The sequence below is a fragment of the Phodopus roborovskii genome, unplaced genomic scaffold, assembly GCF_943737965.1.
Source record: "Phodopus roborovskii unplaced genomic scaffold, PHOROB, whole genome shotgun sequence".
Taxonomy (NCBI): domain Eukaryota; kingdom Metazoa; phylum Chordata; class Mammalia; order Rodentia; family Cricetidae; genus Phodopus; species Phodopus roborovskii.
The window spans coordinates 3,520,259-3,542,955 of NW_026126514.1; the positions used below are offsets into that span (position 1 = coordinate 3,520,259).

Sequence of the window (22,697 nt, forward strand, 5' to 3'; positions counted from 1 at the left end):
CACTGACATAGATACCACATTGTAAATCACTAGACAGAACACCAGAATTCCAGTATTGGGGCTGACTAATGCAGTCTGACTTGAAAGCGTAAGAGAGACCTAGGAGAGAGGAATATCTGAGTTACTTGGAAAGGTGTGTACAATATAGTAAAATGGAGAATGGTGAGGAGGGGGAATGGGAGATCTGTAGCTATTAGACAGGAAGTGTGCATAGGGTGTATGTTAAAGATTGTATAAATCATTTGACGTTGAAGAAATACACAAAGATGTTCCCAACTCTGCTTGCTTGGGGTAGGAGGGATTCCCAAGGTAGATTTTAGAAGATACCTCATTATCAGTATGCAAGGTTTTCCCTGCCTCAGAGGAAATTGAACAATGCTTGTTGGAAACAGGGGATGTAGCTAAGGGTTGTATTTTATACTGAAGAAAATAGCAATGTCATTTCCTCATTATACAATATTTTAGTATAAAATTTCTTCCCAACCATATATGTTACTATTGAATGAAATGACAAAAGGCTAAAAGTGTGACAAGAAAGATGAGAAAAATACACATCTCCTGATTAGTGTGAAAACACAAATAAAAAATGCACAGATAATATCCCTGAAGACAACTGATATTGACAGGTGAAAGAAATGAATCACTATTTAAAATATTGCTTGATTAAAGACCAGGTTTGTTTCTCTAAATTAATTAAGCAATAAGATACGCTGAGTGACTTTAAACACCTGAGAAGAGACATAATCACCCTGCATTTCACTGCCGCAGGTGATTTCTTAGCTTCCTTTTAAGCAATAGGGCACAAGTTTCTATCCAATTGAATGCAGTTGTGCTCATTCACCTGCCCGCTCCCAAGTACACAAAGGGAATTTGAATTTCTGCTCAATGAGTATTTTAGGAACCTGCTTACATAAAATATTTTCTAGTCATAAGAAAGGAAGTACTGTGTCTTACAAGCATCAGTATTGAAATTATCCTTATGAATAAGCTAAATCAGTAGACATCCTCAATAAACCATTAATCTTTCCTGTATTCCTACTGCTTCTGATTCTACTCTTACTGATATAATTAGTGCCTGATCAGGTTTTGATTCAGATCCACTTGGCTCCTTCTACGGTGAGTAAAAATATTGTCAAAATGCAACATTTGGTCAAAAAAAAGGCAAAAATAGTCAGGCTCAATGTTGTGTACCCATATTCCCAGCTACCCAAGAACATAAAGCAATAAGATCTTTGGAGCCCAGGAGATTACTAAAATAGGATTTTGGGGACTAAAATGTACAGAAAACACTGCCAAGAGAAATGTGCTCACTTGGTACCATGAGATTGTATTCTAGGAATATGGAAATTCATTAAATGTAGTCTTAGTCAGTTTTCTAGCAATGTTCTAACTCGGCCCATACCAGGATCTAAAAATCAGCAAATCAGAGGAGGTTGGAAGTCTACTTTGCAGGCAGGTATGACTTCAAAGTTAACAGTACAGTCAACTAACAAAGATTTATGTATATTGTTTCTGCCTACAGTTTATGGGTATTGATGGGTTCTGGAGATGGTAAAAAGCTAACATCTTGAAATGGCCCCTAGGATAAACCTCATCAAACACATTGTAGTGTGCAAAGCAGATCTATTTCAGAGTTACTCCCTTTATCATTCTCCTATCTTCTCCAAAGATGTGAGTCACCTTACATTATTGATAATAATTCATTAAAATAACAGCAAAAATAAAATAATAGTAAATAAATTTAGAATTGAATACTTTATACACCTCCTCAAGAATGGCTGTGATTTGGCCCTAGGAGTTCAATTCTCCCAAGAAAATTTTTTCACTTATCACTCCATAGTCTTATAAACAATGTTTGAAGCAATCTCTTAGTAACTAAGACTAGAGAATGCAGGGATTAAATCCAAGTCCTTGTGCACACTATAGAAGTGTTGTATTATTGAAAACCCCAGTTCCTCTCCTAGTGCTCTTTAAGTGAAAGAATGGTGTCTGTGTTTTCACACTCTCAGATTTTAGATGTAAGCTGCATAATAGTACCTAAGGAGTTTTCAGTAAGAATAGTTGATAAGTAAGAATGGTTGATAACTCTGAACAGGGTCAGCCTCCATGGATACAAAGTCCTCTAAAAAGAATTTCTGCTACCAGACTTCTGTTACAGATTGGAAAACAGCAACAAAGAATTATTTTTAGGTTAACTGGTGTCATAATACAAAGGCAAGTATTTCCTATTAAACTCTTGAAGATGATGACACCTGAAGTAGGGGGTGTGTATTTTACTGAGGGGTGAGCTCCTAAAGCCACACCAGTACATGAGTAGCTGGCCTGGATCTTGAGCTTCATTGGTACACATGATAATGGGAGGTTCATTTCTAAAGAACAGCCAGTACCTCTTACTTTGTCTTCAGAAGTATAATCTCTTCCTTTCTTCTCCCAAATTTTATTCTAAAATTCTTCAGAAAGCTTCTGAGTTCAATGACTTATCTAAAAAGGTGGTCAAGAGTTTGACTTCCTTACAGCCCTACAGAATCCTGTAAGAAGGGACATAAAAGACACTCAAAAATCTATATGGGCATTTCTAAATATATGGATTATGTCTGTTATTTCAGGCATAGGTTATTTGTGGACAGGTAGTCTATGATAAATGAAGATCAATTGCCAACAAGTTTCAAGTCTTGATTTTACTTCTCTTAGACATTTTAATGTCTGTGTATATATGTGTATGTATATATATTTGTGTTATATATAAAACACATATACAGATATATACTAACACATATATGTGTATATATAAAGTACACATATAGAGAATTATTTCTGGAAAGAACTCCATATTCTTTTTATTTATTAATGGCAAAGTCAGGCTTCTTGTCTCCTAAGGCAGCTGCTCATGAAATTTCATCTGAAATAGTAAACTAATGTCCACCCTTTAATATGTTTAGAGTGAAAAAGGAATTTTATATGAAACTGTACCTAACAGGTTCTATGCCTAGAAAGCTAAGTTTTATTCTTTAATGACTATATGAAACTGTACCTAACAGGTTCTATGCCTACAAAGCTAAGTTTTATTCTTTAACGATATTATGATTGGGCTAAAAGACACTGTTACATCCCTCTAACATGCTTATATTCAGCATGGAGTAGATACTAGTGAGAAATTCCAAGCTATTGTTAATATTTTTCATCAGTAGATCACTGAAATTGTATTTTGTAAAATTTTCTTAACCACTTCCTTTTGTGTGATTTTTAGTAAAAACCATGAGCAATCTCCCCTGCTCAAATAATTTGACCACTGAATACTCAGTGAATATTTGGAGAAAGAATCAATATACTACAGAAGCAAGGAAACTTGGGTCATTTAATAAAACTTTTATTATAGACAGGTGGATATTTTTATGTTTGTTAGTGTGAAATTAACCATTAAAAAGATATATGTATATATACGGATAAAATACATATAATACTCATCTTAAGGTAGAAAAGCAATGGACATTTTAGCTTTTTCTTCACTTCAATAATCACTCTAATTTGATGATTTCTTAATTTGGTTGGCTGTTTTAATCAAAATTCCTTAGTGGGCCATGATGAGACCTCATATATTCACACACACCTCCCATTGATTTCACTTGGGTGAAACTTTATCGTTTAAGCAAAGTTTAAGTTGAAATGTTGAGTTAATGATGCCCACTTTAAATACCAAAGGCTGAATGCATTTGTGTGTTAAACACTTAGCTAGTCAAACAGAATTCCCATCGGGATTCAAGAGAAGAGTCATGTCTGAAACTATGTTAGCCTCACAAATATATATTGCCAGTCTCTTCGAGGAAAAAAAAAAAAAAAAAAAAAAAAGAAAAAGAAAGAAAGAAAGAAAGAAAAATCCAAATCAGATTGATAGTATTTCATTTTTTGTTAAAAATCCTGGAATCTTTTTTAACATTAAAATGGGCAGAGTAGAATGGTGAGCAAGATGCTGGGAAATCATTCTGGCAATCAGATGTAGTTACTAAAACCCAAACGTAGGTATAAACCATTAAGAAACATTTGTGTGCTTCTCAATAGGCTTGACTCTTCTCTATTTATCTGTTTATGTTAGGTTCTGTAACTGTCTTAGTCACTGTTCAATTGCTGTGAAGAGACACCATGACCAAGTCAACTCCTATCAAAGAAAGCATGTAATTGGTGCTGGCTTACAGTTCAGAGGTTCAGTCCATTATCATCATGGCAGGAAGCATGTCAGTAGGCATGGCAAGCATGGTGCTGGAGAAATAATTGAGAGGTACATTCTGATCTGCAGGCAGAGAAAGAGAAAGAGAGAGAGAGAGAAAGAGAAGAGAGAGAGAGAGACTGAGCTTTGTCATGGGCTTTTGAAACTTCAAAGCCCACACCCAGTGGCATACTTTCTCTAACAAGGCCACAGCCCCTAATCTTTTCAAATAATGACACTCCCTAGTCACTAAACATTCAAATATGAGTTATGGAGCTATTCTTGTTCAAACCACCACATTTACTCTTAACTTAAACACATTCCTAATTATATATTTGTATAGCAAAAATTAACTTAGTTACAAGATGTCTTATTCCCATGATTAACTTCTTAAAATGGAAATATTATGTTTAGAGCAGAATGTTCAACTCTTAAGTTCTAGGGATGAGACAATCATGACACTCTTTCCTAGAACACATGACCACACACCCAGTTAGGTCCCCAGCCCTGCAAAGCAAACATAACTATTCCCTCTTTTATTGTGAACCAATTTAATGTGGATGTATAATTTAAAGAGTATGTAAAGGAATACTTAGGTGATATGTTTGCTTTGTTGTACTTTCAGAGAAAATATTTGAGTTTGTTTTATAACATATTTACAGAGAATGTAACATATTCTTCGAATAGAAGGAAGATGTACTTTAAGACTGTTTAGTAGTCCAGGAAAGGAGATGAGCTAGGGAAATATCTCAGTTCATACAGTGCTTACCATGCAAGAATCAGCATCCAAATACCGATAAAAGCACCCAGATGCCAATAAAAGGGCAAATGTAGACTGCACAGACTTGTAACACCAGCACTAGGGGTGCAGAGATAGAGAGCCCCTTGGGGCTTACTGGCCTAACAGCCTAACTCAATTAGTAAACCCCAGCTCAATGAGGACATGGAGAGAGGAAAGAGAAGGGAAATGTTGTGATTATATTATAGTCTTAAAATTAAAGTAAGTGATTAAAAATGTAAAAGAGATTCTAAAAGAACATTTATTCTTCTACATTCCCTATATTGATATTACCCTTTTGTAGAAAGAGGTTCTGTTCCACATTGTTCCAAAGCCATTCAGTCCCAAATAAACACACAGAGGCTTATATTAATTATAAACTGTTTGGCTGATGGCTCAGGCTTTTTATTGGCCAGCTCTCTTAATTATTAACCCATTTTTACTAATCTAAGAATTTCCTTGTCATCTTGTCTTACCGGAGAAGGCTGGAGTCCTATCTTCCAGGTAGTTACATGGCATCCCTGGAGAATTCCCTCTGCATCCTCTTCTCAAAATTCTTCTTGCCTGGTAGCCCCACCTATACTGGCTGGCTAATTAGTTTGGCTACTGGCTAATCAGTGTTTTATTCAACCAATAAGACAAACATACATGAACAGGATTTAGAAGAACAACCCTCATCATCACTTTATACATAAGAGTAGAGACACTTCAAATGAATCTGTTAGTTGTTAAAAACTGTGTATTTCATGTCAGCACAAATGATTTATCAAAACTGAAAAAAAATAATATTCCTGAGAAACAATATCTAAGAAAGAACTAAAAGAATGATTCCCGAGGAACAATACCTAAGATTGACCAATTACATCCATCCATGTATCCTCACATCATGTATATCTTCATACATGTGTGTGTTGTACCCATCACACAACATATAATCAAGGAGATTATATAATGAGTTGATATTATAACCTTGACAATCATAAATACAATTTTGTGACAAAAGTATCCCCCAGAAAATATTCATGTACTCAAGGAATGTAATGTCTTATGAAATTTCCTGCCTTTTAACCACATTATCAGTTATATCTTCTTTTTAAAAGGAGGGACCTGGATATTTTTCACTGGAAAGTCAACAAAAGAACATGGTTGTGAATTCAGCTGATCAAATTGGCATATACTACATATACTGGCATATGCTGCTAAGCTGTTCTGGGGTGCCATTGTGACAAAGTTATGAAATGAGGCCTTCCTGTTTACTGCATTGTAGCTGACACTTTATTTGGATGATATTGTCTCTGCATCATATCCTTTGCAAACCACATATCTTTTAAAGTAATGTAAAGACAGGGAAGTTTTAAAGACTTCCAAGCATATAAAGTTTCCTGTAGTGGTATGTACATACAATTGTAAACATTTCAGATGTCTCACAAGATTCAAACAAGAAGTTCAGTAATCAATTTCTGATTTGCTATAAAGTTATTTACTTGGTATAACTAAATTTGGAACAATCTAATGTTTTCCTAAAAACTTATAAATTAACACATGACTAGCATTATCGGGCACAAATGCCTGTTCAAAGACCTTTCTTGTTTTCTGTATCAAAACTTGGTGATAATTTTTGGGGGACACTGATGCTAACTCTACATCAAAGGACCAAAACATGAGAGCAAAGCATTCACAGACTTGTGAAATAGAGCTTTCTTTGTTTTGTTTGATTTTTAGTTTGAGTTTGTTTGTTGTAACATGAAAAATAAAAACCCAGAGACAGATATTGGGGTTAAAGATGAAGATCAGAAAAGCAAAGCACCCAAGCCACCAGAGAGCTCTTACCTCTACCAAAGCTAGGGAAATCCTGTCCTCAACATGGCTGGCGACCAATTGCCTATGACTGAACGTCTAAGACTGAATGCCTGCTTGAGACCCTGCTCTTGTCTTATATATCTCTCTAGTGCTGGGATTAAAGGCTTGCGCCAACACTGCCTGGCCTCTATGGCAGTGGCTAGCTTTGCATTCTGATCCCCAAGTCAGCTTTATTGGATCATAAACAATATATCACCACAGTTTGTTTTTTGAGACAGGGTTTCTCTGTGTAGCTTTGAAGCCTGTCCTGGAACTCATTCTATAGACTAGGCTGGCCTTGAACTCACAGAGATCCCTCTGCCTTTACCTCCTAAGTGCTGGGATTAAAGGTGTGAGCCACCACTGCCTGGGGGCATAAAACATGTCTTACAAATGCAATATAAAATCTAATTACTCATTGCTGTAAAAGAGAAGAATGTCTTAGAGATGCACAGAGCATCCTTGTAAGACTCTTCCCACATGCTCAGGTCTCTAGTGTGGACTAAGAACCCAACTCTGCATTCAGCAGCAACTGACAGTCCTTGATAAGAAATAATAAAAGGAACGAGTTCAATAAGCCTAGTGAAAGCCAGTGGATAGATTTCCATGGTTCAAAGCCTTTTATGATCCTGCATTTATTCTTCATTTATTTCAAATCTATTCATTAATCATTCTCTTGTTCATAAATTTTCTTTTGCTTTCCCATAGAAAAGTGGATGAAAGGAATAGGAAGGTAACTAATCAATTGGGCACTAATATATGTGATCAGTTTTAATAAACAAATGTATCCTTAAAACACACACACACACACACACACACACACACACACACAAAAGAAAAAAAAAAAGCTAGCCCATTAATTCCCTGCAAAGTCCAAACTAAAATTACTTGAGATTTTATTTTGCCTCTATCAGAATGGCTGAGATTAAGAAAACTCCCCCCAGGGTCTCTGCTTTCAGTTCCTGCCTTGAGCTCCTGTCCTGGCTTCCCTTCATGATGTAAGTTGAAGCAGAAATAAACACCTTCCACCTTGACAAGTTGCCTTTGGTCATCACTTTGTTTACCACTATCTTAGTTTGAGTTTGTATGGCTATGAAAAGACACCATGACCACTGCAAGTCTTATAAATGGAAACATTTCATTGAGGGGGTTCACTTAAAGTTTCTGAGGTTCAGTCCATTATCATGATGGTGGAAAGCATGGCAGTGTACATGCAGATTTGGTGCAACTGAGTGATATATTTCACAGGCAAGAGGAAGTCAATCAACTAACTGTCATGCTGAAGGAAGCTTGAGAAAAGAGACCTTAAAGCCTGCCCTCAGAATGACAGACTTCCCCTAACACACCTAATAGTGCCATTCCCTTTGGTGGCCATTTCTTTCAAACCACCACAATCACAGAACCACAACCAAACTAGAACATCTCAGAGAATTAAGAGAAGGATGCATTTTAAGATCAGCATTGAAATTTTAACTATATGATAGCCTCCTTAATATATTCATTCTCCTTAGGGAGTGATAACTAGGTTGATGCTCAGGTTTTCAGATCTCCCTTTCTCCATTCTTTTCTCCAAGTTGACAGCTGAGAAAATAGAAGTTTATGTGACCTTGTGTTTCTTGAATTCAATAGCTAAGCATAGGGTTTTGGTATAGACCGACTTCATTGTCTCAGGCCAGTTTCACCCTGAGGACAGTTGTGGTTGTTTTACTTCTTGTTGTCTCTAGGCTTGGTCAGGCCCTAGTGGAATTCTAGCTGACTAAGCCTCATCTCAACCCTCATGGGTCCTACCAAATTTCAGTGAGGCCTGGCATCACATGCCAGACCCCCACCTGCCTGTCCTGAGGGTTGCTGTGCCTTTATTACCATGGTAATACTTCTGTGCAACTTAGCCATTGAACTTTCCGAAATGTTGGAGAAGATTAGGTAAGAGAATGTCAACAGGAGCCTTAATCAAAACTAACCCCCACCCCCTCCCCCGCAGACACCTTTCTCTCACCCCTCCATCATCACTCAGTCCTGCTAATTGCAAGGTACCTCAGAAGATTATCTCTTCTATAGTTCCTAACAGGAGAGGGCTGAGGCTTATGGCCATTTTGCCTCACTACCAGCCTTCCTCACATGTTTTCTCTCTAGGACTTGGGCAAAATGAGAAGAGGAAATATGTTAAAGTATCTGTCCCCCCCCCCCATCTTTACTTGGTCCATGTCCTTCAAGCCAACTTAATGAAGAACTGATCATTTATTTCTTTCTCCCTTTGGTTTCAATAGTTCTCCATATCCTACTCTCCATTTTCGTGGGTTGCATTTTACTCTTCCCCAGTTTTTATTGGTAAAATATTAGAAGGCAGAGGTGAAGAAAATGGTAGTCATAATATCACATGTATTTTTTAAGTGGTCACACAAACAAATCCTCAGTAGTATCTTTTTATTATTCACAGACTAACTTTGAAGTCTTGATGGTTCATTTATCCTCCTATAATGTTGGTTTGTTGTTGAGTAGGAATACTAATTCAGATTTCACATGTATACTGGAAACCCCTTGCTACTCAGAGTGTGATCCATGGATCAAAAGCATCGACAAGACTTATTGGAAATTCAAATTGCATCTTCCTCCCCAAGTATGAGTTAGTACCTTCATTTTTCTAGACTTATCAGTTGTGCACATATTTTCATTGAGTTTGAAAAGCTTTGTTGTAGACCACAATACATCTGCTGAAGTTTGATCCTGCAGCAGCTAGACATACCACTGGCATCTGAACACTTACTAATCAGTTCCACAGTCAAGAATCTTGGTAACGATGTAAAAACAATTAAAACAAATTAGGCAGTTACAGATTAAATTTTTCAACTCCCAGATCCACTGTAAACTTGTTTGACTTATCTATTAAGTATATGGTATGCATTTTCTTGAAAAGCAATGTAACTTAGACAGACAAGAACAGAGAAGTAATCATACTCCATTGACTCATCCACATCATAGCTGAGGTCACTACTTCATGAGCACTAATGGAGAATTTGCCTTCATTGAGTTTGACAAAACTGTCGCATTTCTTTTAAGAGTAGTTTGGAGGTGGGAGGACAAAGTCATAGTTTTCATTCTGTACTTTCATTTTCAGATCACAGTGTTTTAGAAGAATCTGGGCTTTACTTATTCACCAGGCTTTCAATAGAGAATCACATTAATCCTGTTAAGCTCCTTATTCTAATGATTTATTTTGTTGAAAACCATAGTGATCCTCCTTTGAATTTTAATGATTGCTGCCTATTCAAAGATTCATTGTTTTGACTTTCTGTCCTTACCTTTGTTTCCTGCATGTCTGTGGGGAACACCTGTCTAATACTGGATCTGCCACTGGTTCTCACTGGCTTACCAGAGTCACTCAAGCCTATCTCTGAGTGTTAAGCTGAAATGCTAGCTACTCAACCATGACAATAAATGTAGGATACGTGTTTGCCGAGATAGGCAGATAGACAGCAAGGGGACAGGTGAATGACTGAGCCATTTTCCAGTGAAAATAATATTTTTGATTTGTTAGCATGTTATCATTGTTGAAAAATCTAGATTATATTTTTAGAATAGATTTATTGAGGTGCAACATCCAGGAGATTTAAATGAGAAAGTAATTCAGATTTTGAAAGTGCTATCTTTAGCTCAAATCTGGGACAATGAAAACTTCAGCAAGTCCCTGACCCTCCATTTCTGTCTGTGAAGTGATAGTGTTTCTCTTCAAGGACATAGTCATGTCTCTTTGTTAGCAAATGGGAATCAGCATGATATAGCTTGGGAGTGAGTACAGGAATCACATGTTATGCTTTCAAAATCTAGGAAGTGGCTGTGTCACAGCCCTAAGTTCCTACTTTGCCCTCTGTGTAACCATACAGATGATTTTTGCCTTTTTTTTTTTTTTTTTTTTTTTTTTTTTTTTACAGGTATTCACCTAGGAACATCATGGGTTTTCAAGAATATATTATTCTAATAGGAGAGTTTAACAACTACACTGTATTTATGCATAATACATTTTTGTGCCTTATCTTCAGGCTTCTGGACTTTGATTCAGAATATCAGGAGCTCTGGGATTGGCTGATTGACATGGAGTCCCTGGTGATGGACAGCCATGACCTGATGATGTCAGAGGAGCAGCAGCAGCATCTTTACAAGGTTAGAGCTACCCTTCCCTGCTTTTCCTTTGCTGTGGAAGATCTGATTAGCCTGACAAGTCTCCTCTCTCTCAGGATACCTTTGTGTTCATTGTATGTATCATGGTGTCTATTAGAATTCCCTCCCCTGTCCCCAAACTCATTTCCATCCCTAGTGTACTGACAGGCTGCACCGACATCATAATTGCAAGAAGGTTCCCTTTATTACATTCCGTTTGGTGTAATTCTAAAGAAGGACAGAGCTTTATCTTTAAGATGAATAGCAATAAATGAAACTGCATTAATAAAAACAACTGAAACAAAACCAGGGTTAGATGGAGGGTAACATTTAACAGTGTGTGTTTTGATTGGAGCACTCAGGTAGATTCAATCCACCCCTTTATATCTTCCCAGAAGAAAGAAATTTGCCTTCATTTTGACTTCTTGTTACCAAAGTACAGAGCTCCTGCAATCCAAGGTATGTGAGTAACACATACAGCAGTGTACTTTCAGGCGGTTTAAGAATTCTTGCTTGGAATTCATGTTGATTTCAAGCAAACCAAGTGATAACTATCTATATTACTTCCATATCTGCTAGTTCCCTCCTTAACCTAGAGTGTTTTACCAATTCTACTTCAATAGTCTTAAAAAGTCCTTACAAAACAGTCATGTGATTTCTTTTTTACTGGGGGAAAAAATAAGATGGCTATAAGATTCACAGTCACTGAGAGAGTTGTGGGGGAAGAAAAAGGGATGTTCTACGCTGAGATATCAGCTGCAGTAAATCTTCCTCATTTAAGCAATTTTTATTGGAGTAATTCTGACAGTTGTCATCCTTGAATTGCTTTGAGCATATGGCATATTTCAAAGAGCAGATTGTGAATCATAAAAAATAAAATTAATAACTAACCACAGAATCAGCAACAATATAATGACAAGAAACAACTACCCTCTAGCTTTTTAAAAATTCTTAGAGAATAAGAAGTAAAATCAAGGTCAAATAAAAGTTATCCTCTTCAATTTTACCATTTTAGGCAAACTTTCTTTAATAAAGTATTTTAACTTTTGCCTCCTCTAAGGAGACATATATTTTAACAGTGTCTGATTGACATTAATTATTGTCCTTTGGGAACCATCTTAGTTAAGAAAGGCTATAGGTGCCCCAGGGACTCAGTAAATGGGGACTTTACTCTCTGAAGAATTCTGTCCAGTCCTGATGTTGTTCAGAGACTTTTCTGTTTCCTGTAAGAATAGCTGTCTACACTACCTTAAATATTTTCTGGCATGACATTGTTTGAGTAACAGTTTCCAACTCATGTAACTAAAGCTAGGCTATTTCAATCTCAGGATCAAAAATTACATCTGAAAAATGATTACAAGTCTATATTAATTTAGTGCTAGAAAAACATTGTATTTTTCAACCATTATCTCAGAGCTTATTGTCATCATATCACCAAGTAACATCTCCTTTCATATTGATGTATTTTGTATTTTTCATATACGCCACTGTTTTCTGAAACATTGTTATTCTTTGTAAAAATCACAAGCCTTATAATTTATATCACAATTAATAGGAAGTCATTGAATGAAAAAAGCAGTTGTCTTTTTCTGGCGATTTGCTTGTAAGTGCTTCGCCTGAGAATGCCCACTCTGGCACACCAAGGGTGATTATTCCACCCACATGGGACTTCTAGGTTAGTGTATTTTTCCAAACATTTTCATCTGTGACTCATCCTGTCACCATGCTTCTGCTTTTAGGAGATCAACATAGACCAGTATTCGCTTTGCATTTGGTTTGTAGAGAAAATATTACCAAGAAACCGAGGGAGAATGCTACAGGTGTGCAAAGGTCTTGGTGTGAGCCCGAAATAGTTGTAGAGGTCTAGAAACTTCCAAAGCAATCCTGGGGATATGGTGTTAGGAATCCTGTAGAAGTATGGCTTTTAGATTAGAAAAACTGACTGAGGATTAGTTCGAGGTCTTGCCCAAGAATCCCTGGGGCCTCCAGGGTCAGGTCAGCGTTTTCAATACTGTATTCCTCTGTTCTAATCTGCTTTTTCAAGAATCCACTAAACTGATGACTTATTAGAGGGGAACTTGTAGCCTATCGATCAAAGAGAGTCCTGGAGGATTGGAGCTCTTTAATTGCTCTGCTGGCAGGTCTTGGGCTTTCAAATGGCAGGAAACTACCTTGATCATCTTTAATTTCCACATTGGCTCCCCACCCCTGCTTATCAATGCATTATCAGAAGTCTTATTAAAAGCACCACTGGTGTTTGGGGACAGAGGATGGTTACTATTCTTAGTGCTGAGCCTGTGACAATGGAAGGACGTGAACCCACTTCAGAGACTTCTTAACCTATATTACTTAACCCATCTTTCTTTCTTTTTTACATTGTGTGTGTGTGTGTGTGTGTATGTGTGTGTGTGTGTGTGTGTGTATTCATACACTTTGTACCACTTTGTACATGTGGAGGTCAGAGGACAGTTTAAAGGAGTCTGTTCTTACCTTCCACAATCTGGGAGCCAAAGAACAAACTCATGGCACAAAGCATCTCTACCCTGCTGAGTTATTTTGCTGACCCTTTTCATTTATTGAAAGTGTTAACATCAGGGGAAATGCCTTGTACTTATCACACACAGAAGTCTGATAGTGTGTGCCTACTGTAAACTTCATGAGAGAGTGCTTGCATGGCATGTGTGAGGGCCTGAGTTCAAACCATAGACAACAGTGAAAAATAGAAATGAAGCTTAATAGATGGCATAATTGAAAGGGATAACTGTGATATTTCTCAAGATAACTCTTGAGTGAAGGTAAAAAGTAAAGCAAGCATGGGCAAGGGTAGCCATCATTCCTCCTATCACTGCATCTGAAGTCTTTGTTCTGTCCCTGGGTAGCTTGGTGTTCTATTACCCAACTCTTTCCCTGGCACAGATGGTTGTTTCCAGATTTATGTATTTGTATAATAAGTCCTAAGTGAGCCCCAAGGTCCACATTTGGAAATGTCAAGTTAGAGAAAACCTCAGTTTTCTAGTGTCAGGAAGTGAGGTTCACTTAGCATTTTCTACACTAGCTGCTCATTTCCTAGTTGTCCCCATTGCTTTTGTATTTTGGCCTCAGCTAGAAAACCACCTACTCTTAACTGCTAGATGTGGAGCTACTCATTCAGCACACTTTCTGAGTGGGATGCTCTTGTTATATGTTGTTTCTCCAAAGCTGGCCAAATGCAAAGGAATGTGTGTAGGGCAAGAATGGCATGACACTTGATAGGCATTTAATGTATCAATGGCATCTGATACTGATGACATAGTTTAGAAGCCTTAGTACAGTCATAAAGAATAAAGTACACTTAATCCATTTCTTATTTCCAGAATGTTAGACATTTAAGACCCCTTTTTTCTAATTAATTAATTTAAACTACATCATTTTGAGAAAAACTCAATTCTTATTAAAAATTAACTATTCTCTCAGTTACATTTTCTTTTCAGTTTTGAGACAGTGAGCTGAATGAGCAGCATCTTCCCTGCCCCCTTCTCTCTTGTCCTACCCCTGAATAAGAGTCTTCTGTGTCTACTTGCTAATAAACACTGGCAGTACCTTCAGCCTAGAAAATACAAACATCATCCCTTCTTGTTTTTTCTCCCAGTCAAGGAGAAATTGTTTCCCCTCTCTCTCACACACACAGTCTTGCTCTTCATTTTTTCTACCTTCCTAAGTAGGACAATTTAATTTGTCAAAAGTAACCACCATGATTTTGAAAGTTCAACTCCTATTTGGACTAGAGTTACAAAGCCAGAATTCATAATCATAGGGAGCTGTCACTCTGATGGTCTGCTTGTGCATTAACTATTAATGGAAAAATATTTAAAAATCCACTTGCGAAGGAAAAGCTCCATTTTTTTTCCCACTTCTGCGGATCAGAGTTGGCATCATTCTAGGGCTCAGGGAAGCTCAATCACCTCCTCCCATCCTACACATTTTATAGACTGAGTGACCTGGAAATATGTCATCGAAGGGAGAGCTGAGCTCTGCTGCTGTGTCACCCCACTGCTCACTTCGGAGTGCTTTAAGGGTCTCCCTCGCTGGACTACCTGACCTCCACCAGTTCTATGCTACCCACAAAGCACAGACAGCAGAGCTTGTGCTAATCCTGTGTTGATGATGTTTAATGCCAAAGGCAAGCTTCATTTGAACGCCCACATTGGAGTCTGGCGATTATTATAATGGGGCAAAAGTGATTTTTCAGATGGCATGGGGAGATGTGTGCCTTGAGTGAGTCCCTCAGCTGGGTCTTCATTGGTACTATCATATGATTTCCAGGGTGCTAACAGAAACCCTTCCAGGTATTATTTGAAATAAATAAATACCAAGACTTTACTGCCAGGAAATTTACAGCAGATTTCTTTATACTTAAGTTATAAATCTTGTTGTTGTATTTACTTATGTTTACACATCATTTATACATTTATTGTATAGTTCCACATTTTATGGAAACAATACAAGTTTTCTGTATCGTTCCCCATTAGCGTATTTTCTAAATGTCCTGTTTGTAAAAGGAAAAGATCTATTTGCTTCGCTTAATAGCTACTGAACATATTGACTAATTCTCTATATCTATGAATTTCAGATTGTTAAGAATCTTTGTGAAATTATTAAGATGTTAAAAAAAATATATCAGATACAGAAGCATATTCCCATGGTCCTGGCTACATAGGATACTGGAGATGGGGTGGGGGTGACATCACTTCAACCCTGGTATTAGGACTAAGCAACTCAGCAAGATGCCATTTCAAAAGCACACTTTATAGTGAAAATACAAATCAGAACTGGGGAAAACCTACATAGACCAGAGGCTGCTTCTAGGCGAAGAGTTGGTATACGTCACACAGCTGCATAGCCTGTAGCATCCTGCACAGCTGTAAAGAGAAGCTGTTTGGTGGCAAGAGCAAAGGAGATGAGATCACTTACACAGTATGCATTTTCCATTGGAAAAGTCATAGTAGTTCCTTTAAGGAAGCCAAGCTCACTGGATACATATATGCCATCTCCTAAGAATACTTATCAAGTATTTATTATAGGTAAAATTGCAAATGTAGTATCTGTAACCCCCGAACTAATTCATGGTTCAGTGCCTTAGTTGCCAAGTACATTTCAGAGCACAGATCTCACCAAGAGACTCTCATTGGTGAAAGTTAACAGAGCAAAAAGAAAGGCAACAGGGGTGAATTAAAGTAATAGACAAATGAACCGGGAAGAAAATGCTAAATAAAAACCCAAGCAGCATTTGAGATGTAACAATGAGAGAACTGACTTGGAAATAATTATTGGGGGGGGGGGAACGTACAGTTTGGAGGAGTGCAGGAAAATGTGAGTGAAGGGACTCTGGGTGTGTGTTTAAAAGGCTTTGCGCCTTTAAAAGATATGTGTATGAAGTATGATTAGATATTCAGAGGAATAAGAAATATAGAGTAAGAGAAGATAAATGGGACATACTTGGCTTGCTATTTTACGACGATTGATGCCAAAATGATGTTGTCATTGCTATGAACTGATCATAGAAAACACATTAATCACGCTATGCCTATATTTTATAAACTCACGGATATCAACCCTCTGGGATAGATTCCTTTCTTTTTGCTCTGGACTGAGCTGTTCTAAATCATTTCAGATGTTGCTTGATACTCTCATAGCTGAAGCTGAGTTCCCCAAACTATAGTGCATATCTGCTTCATGGTTGAGGCTGTGGTGACCAGGCTTAGGGGTGAAAGATATCCACCACATTTATTTCTCACTTGTTGGTTTATAGAATAGGAATGTGAATCAAAAATTGAATGATGCTGGTTAGACTTCATATGGGATTCCAGAACCGAATTTTACATTTTAGTTTTGATCGTGCCAAGTTAAAAAAAAAAAAAAATCACTAGTCATCCAAGCAGTCAGAATAGACTATACGGAGAGAAGCAGGCGCATACGCTTCATGATCATTTTTTACCTCGTTCCTAGTTGATTAATTGGAAAGCCTAATTGTATGTTACATTCAAACTCCATTAAGATAAGAAAAAATGCTTAAAAATCATTATAATTTTTCAAATAACATTATCTAGTCATTTTTAAAGTGACCAGAACTGATCTAGGAGTGAATCTGTTGTTCTGTTTTTATTAAAGTTCAAAAGGTCCTTACATTAACTGTCACATTACTTTGAGCACTGATGAATCGCTGTTTGATATGGATACTCAAATTTATATTTTTCTCTTAATTTGAGAGAGTGCAAGACTCTTCCTGGAATGTTTAGGGAAAGAAAAAGTAGATTGTGGTTCCCGAACAACCTGGGAAACAGTTCCTAAAGGAGCCTGTACTTCCTATTTGATCCACTTTTTCAGAGAGGATGTTAGAAGAGAATAGGATGCCAAGAAACAGTTGGCTCTGTACGGAGGGTGAGGAAGGGAAGCCCAGCCAGCAGGCTCTGTCTCCAGTGGTGAGCTGGTGTCCGGAAGGTGCATTGGCTCTGGGGCTGGCCTTGTGGCATTGTACTTCTCTTCCTGGCCTGGCCTTCTCTGGCCTAGAGTGGATCAAACAAGCTGTGGGGGAAAATTTCCCTCATTTGCATCACTTCTAGACAGCCCTGTCGTACTCTTTGCTGACAGGAAATCACTGTCTTTGTCACCTTTTCTCAGGGCCCTCCTTTTGGCAGGGATGGGCCATGTGACCACGCTTAATCACAACAACAGAGCTGGCTGGGGACTCTGACATGTTTTCCTCCGTACTTCAATAAATGGGATAGAGGAGTCAGTAGGAAATGACTACATTAATTTTAGAGTGAAAAGATAATTAACACTTGAAGGCCTGATGCCCTGATTTGAGAACCTATAGAATTATTCAAATTAAAGTGAATTTATCCCAAACTTGTGAAAACTATCTGCTTTAATACAACTTTTTTTCTTTTTCTTCCTTTCTTTCTTTCTTTTTTTTTTTTTTTTGGTTTTGTTTTGTTTTGTTTCAGTCTTGAATGGTGAGAGCTGGGCACATCGGAGGGAGAAGGGGAAGACTGTGGGGAAAAGGGAGCATTCTGATGTGAGAATGAGAGAGGACTTCAGAGAAAAGGAGAGGGACTCATAGCAGGCATTAACTAGGTTTGAAAAAGCAACTTAACTGGGCTAACCCTTCAGCATTTCGGGCTGGAGGCTGGAGCATGTAAAACACTACTTAGATGATATGAATAGGACACTGGCAAACAAAAGCAGCAGTGTGTCCCTAGAAACGGTGCTTAAAGGAGTTTCCTTGGCAACAGAAATGCAGTTCCAAAAGTAGACAAAACTTTCCTCAGAAAACATACTATTAATAACAACCTTCCGGAACAACTTGGAACAATTTGACGACTTGGCAATAATAACGCCAAGTGTTCAGCAAATTAATCTCACACATAAGAGTTTATATTTCTCTTGTCTGTGGTTCTGCTGGACTCTGCCTAGAACTCGCTGCTTTTCAGTGGCACAAAAGTAAAAAAGTATTTCTAAATGCTGTCATGGAAAAACCAAAGAAATCCAAGGATCCGACATCAATGGCCAACAACTGTGTTCAGCCTTTGGGAACCTACCAAGAGATCTTAGTTTGGGGAGACAAGTTTATTTGAATGAAAGCTGCTACAGGAAATCACACACTTTAAACACCCACTTAAATATTTCTTTCCAATAGAGATGCTTCCTGGAACCAGACTTGAAAGTGTTAACAGTACATCCAAGGCCATCTGAGGCACATCTGACTAATGTATATAGCAATATGTACATTACTATAAAAATGTAATGCAAACTATGGGCTGAGTGTTATTTTTTTAAAGCATCCTCATTTCTCATCAGCTCAGAGGTTGGTCTCATCTTGGGTCTACTTGGCCAATGGGAATCATTTAAATTCTCCAAAAGGCTGCTTGCCAGCTGAGAGTGGAATATCCCCCTCCTCCGACCTTTCTTGAATCCTTGGATGTAAAGGTTAAAAGTAATCAATATCTCATTGTGCTGCTTGGTTTCAGGGTAATAAGTAATAACCATCATGTTAAATCCAAATGATTCCAGATTGCACCTAAATGAGATGACCTGTTAGGAAGGTGGCATTAATTGCAATCAGGATAACAAGGTTTGCTAATAAAAGCTTGATTTAATTGTTAAAAAAAAAAAAGAACAAAACAAAACTTCAGTCTTTAACTTTTTGAAAACTTTTACTTAATTAAATGGAAATATACTATCTATTTCTATGTAAGCTGAGAGTTTGGCAGATTTCTATAAAAGTCCCAACAAGAAAGGGCATTTGTCTCACTGCCTTCTTTGGCTCCCAATATTCAATGGAGCATATATATTTCAGACAAATGATTTAATGAAAATGTCATCCACCTAAGATTTTGGTTAGTTTTCTTCAGTTTATAGCTTATATTCACTCATCTGGTTTGGAGCTAGAAAAATTATATGTTATGTGATTAAACTTGATAGACTACTATGATATTAATTTGGGTTTGTTATTTTGTTAAAAATAGTACAATATCAAAGCTTAAAGATGAAAACACGTATTGACAAATGGATAGTGATGTGAAAAATATAAGAAGTAGGTTTAATGTTCCATGTAATTATATGAGGAAGGTATTGGTTATGATAACCTTAATTAAAAATACTATATTAGATATAATGCCATTGAATTCAAACACTTTGTCATTCTGATGATTCTGTGTTTTTATGGCTTAGTAGAATTTAATGTATGATCCTGAAGTATAAGGTAGAGACTTTTGTTATTTTAGAAGACGTTCTACAATTTGTTCGGAATAGGTGGTCAGCCCCAGGAGAATTATCCCTGTGCTTTCTCTTGAGAACTTGTTATTCTGTTGCCATTCGTCTTTGTCTTAAAACCATGTCTAACTGTACGAGGAAGATGGTCTGTGGGCTGTGTTGTCATCTTTGGAGGACTAGAAGTGTCTTAGCTCCAATATCTCCATTCTCAAGTGTTCATGCTCCTTGCATCTTAGCCCTAACATCCACTTCTTTAGAAATAAAGAAGGAGCTCTGCTAGATGCTGATATTTTGGGGGTATAATGCTGAATTAAATGCCAGTCTTAAAATCTAGTTTAGATGGAGACTAAGGCCAAACAGCTGGGCTGCAGGAAGCTCTGTGTCAAAAATAGAATGTAGTTTGGATGGAAGGGCACTAGCAACTGAAGGGGATATGGAAAGTCAACAGAAGATACCCAGAAAAATGGGTCAAGTGGAAATTTCTACTTTATCACTTGATAAAAGGAGGTGCATTTATGGACAGGCATGTGTGTTTGCGTATGTTCATGGGCCATGGAATGGGAGTACCAGCTGGGGATTCAGTGTGCAGGCACAGGAGACTGTAAGGGGTCCTTCACATCCAAACCATAGCGATCTTCAAAGTGAACATGATGGATTTGAGTTGGCTTATCGCTCATCAGACTGTTATATGGTTATATGGAAACCTTGCTCTTTTTTTTTTTTTTTTTTTTTTTTTTTTTTTTTATGGTACCTTAGCACTCCAGGGAAGTCCTGTACCTGTCAGATTCAGAAAAGGTAAAACTGAAAATCTTTATTTTAGGGGGAGACACATTAAAGACAGGAAGATTCAACTTTTTGAACCCTCTTATCATCAAAGAAAATTCCCAAGGATGAGTCTTTATGGAGTAATAACCCACAGGAATACCAGTTGTGAAAAGACCACTTGCCAGTACTGCCAAGGAAGCAATTTCAGTTCTCAGAAATGGGAGCATTTCTTAGCATATTTTTAATGATGTGGGTATTTTGAAAACTCATACATGCCTAAACTAGGCATCTCTGTGACACTGTATCCCTAATGAGGTACCCTGGGGTAAGATGAGAGATGAGTGCCATTTCTGCTGACCTTAATTAGTATAAGACACAAAACACACACATCTACATATGTGTTATATATTTCTTCTGAGGGAAAAAGCTACCAAGTTAATACCCCATTGGTTTTGGGTTTATTTTGGTCTTACTAGTAACCTTCTTGCACAGAACTAGGGTGTTTCTCTGGAAGAGCATCTATACATCCCAAGACTCATCTAAACACACTATTCAGCTGCTTTCCCTAGTTGATTCCATATGTCTATAGACATTTGCATAAAAAATTTATGATTGTGATATTCCTCTTGTCATGTTATCCATTAAAAACTGAGATGCTTGTGATGGAAGTATGCACAGAAATGCATTTATGCACACACATTTGCATGTGGGCACACACGTGTATGAAGTATTAATTTGTTTAATTAAAAAAGTCTTTCATTAGAATTGAATTTAGATGAAACCAGAGTCCTTGGACTCAAGGCATTTAAAGCATGCATATATAAATAAGTACACAAAATTCCTTCATATATGCCAAGTTTTCAGTCAGAGTACATTTCTATGTTACAAATCTTAACATACTGGATTTTACAGCCTTCTTTACAACAACACAATCCCTTTTAATACTCATAACTATCTCCCAAGAAAGCTCCCTTCCAGATATTACACTGAGCTCTTTAATATTAATTAAATGCATATTTTAAGTAATGGTGGTAGATTTAGACTTGGTAGCCTAAGAATGAGCAATCAGTGGTAAGTGGTATACCCAGGGTTGGGGGTTAAAGGTACCTGTTCGCCAAGCCCGAAGATGAGTTTGCCCCCTAGGTCATATATGGTAATAGTAGAGAACTGACCAGTACTCACAAAAACCATAGCATATGTGTTTGTGCATATACACAATAAATAAGTATAATACAAAATTTAAAAGAATCAATGATTACAAATTTGTTAAAATTTTATGTGCCAAGAGAAAAGACTTCACGTCTGTGGGGTTTATCATCTGCCTCCAGTACACAGTATGATTTCTGGGGCATTATACAAAATTAATAATTATATTTCAGAAATATTTCTAGAAAGATTATTCAATCATTCAACTCTGTTTATTAGAAGTATGCTATCATTCCATGACTTTTTCAAGTAAGTCACTGAGTATAAATTTTCATGGTTTGTTATATTGGATATAAAACCTAAAATCTCTATCTTTGAAAAAGTAAAAAAAATAAACAGGAAGGGCAGTCATTAATAATCATAGTGCTGATGTTAACCAAGTTGATATCAGGGGAAAAGAAGGAGGAGAAGAAGGAAAAGAGAAGAAGAAGGAAGAGAGAGAGAGAAAGAGAGAGAGAGAGAGAGAGAGAGAGAGAAAGTTGTAATCATGACAGACATAAACTGCACAACAGTGTGCAAACTGATCACTATTACGAGCACTCTCCCACCAGCCTGGTCCCAGAGCCGCCACATCAGCCTCAAAATAATGCATAGAGACGCTGTATTAGATATAAAGCTGTTGGCCTGTTACTAGTATTTCTTATTGGCTAGATCTGTCTTAAATATTAACTCATTTCTATCCATCTAAGAGTTTCCATGTGGTCTTACCTTACCAGAGAAAGAGTCCAGACCTGTTACTTCTGTCACATCCTATATCTTGATGCCTCTTTACTACCTCTCCCAGAATCCTCCTTGTCTCCCTAGTCCTGCCTACCTTGCTTTCCTATAGGCCAACAGGGCTTTATTCATCAATATATTTATAGGATAACATCTCCCATCATTCCTCTTTTCTGTCTAAAATAAAGAGTTTAAACTTTAATATAGTAAAATATGTAATAATAGTTATCAAATAAGAACTATAGATAACAATATTTAGTCCATTAATTAACATCAGGAATTAAA

At 37.2% G+C, this 22,697-nt stretch overlaps 1 protein-coding gene across 1 annotated transcript in view; it reads left to right on the forward strand.

Moving 5' to 3' along the window:
* The window catches only part of Akap6 (A-kinase anchoring protein 6), a 418,711-nt gene that overhangs the window by 297,905 nt on the left and 98,109 nt on the right, over window positions 1–22,697 (forward strand). The window contains exon 9 of the mRNA XM_051195831.1: window positions 10,856–10,976. Within this exon, the coding sequence (XP_051051788.1) occupies window positions 10,856–10,976 (121 nt within the window). The remainder of the gene's footprint in view (window positions 1–10,855; window positions 10,977–22,697) is intronic.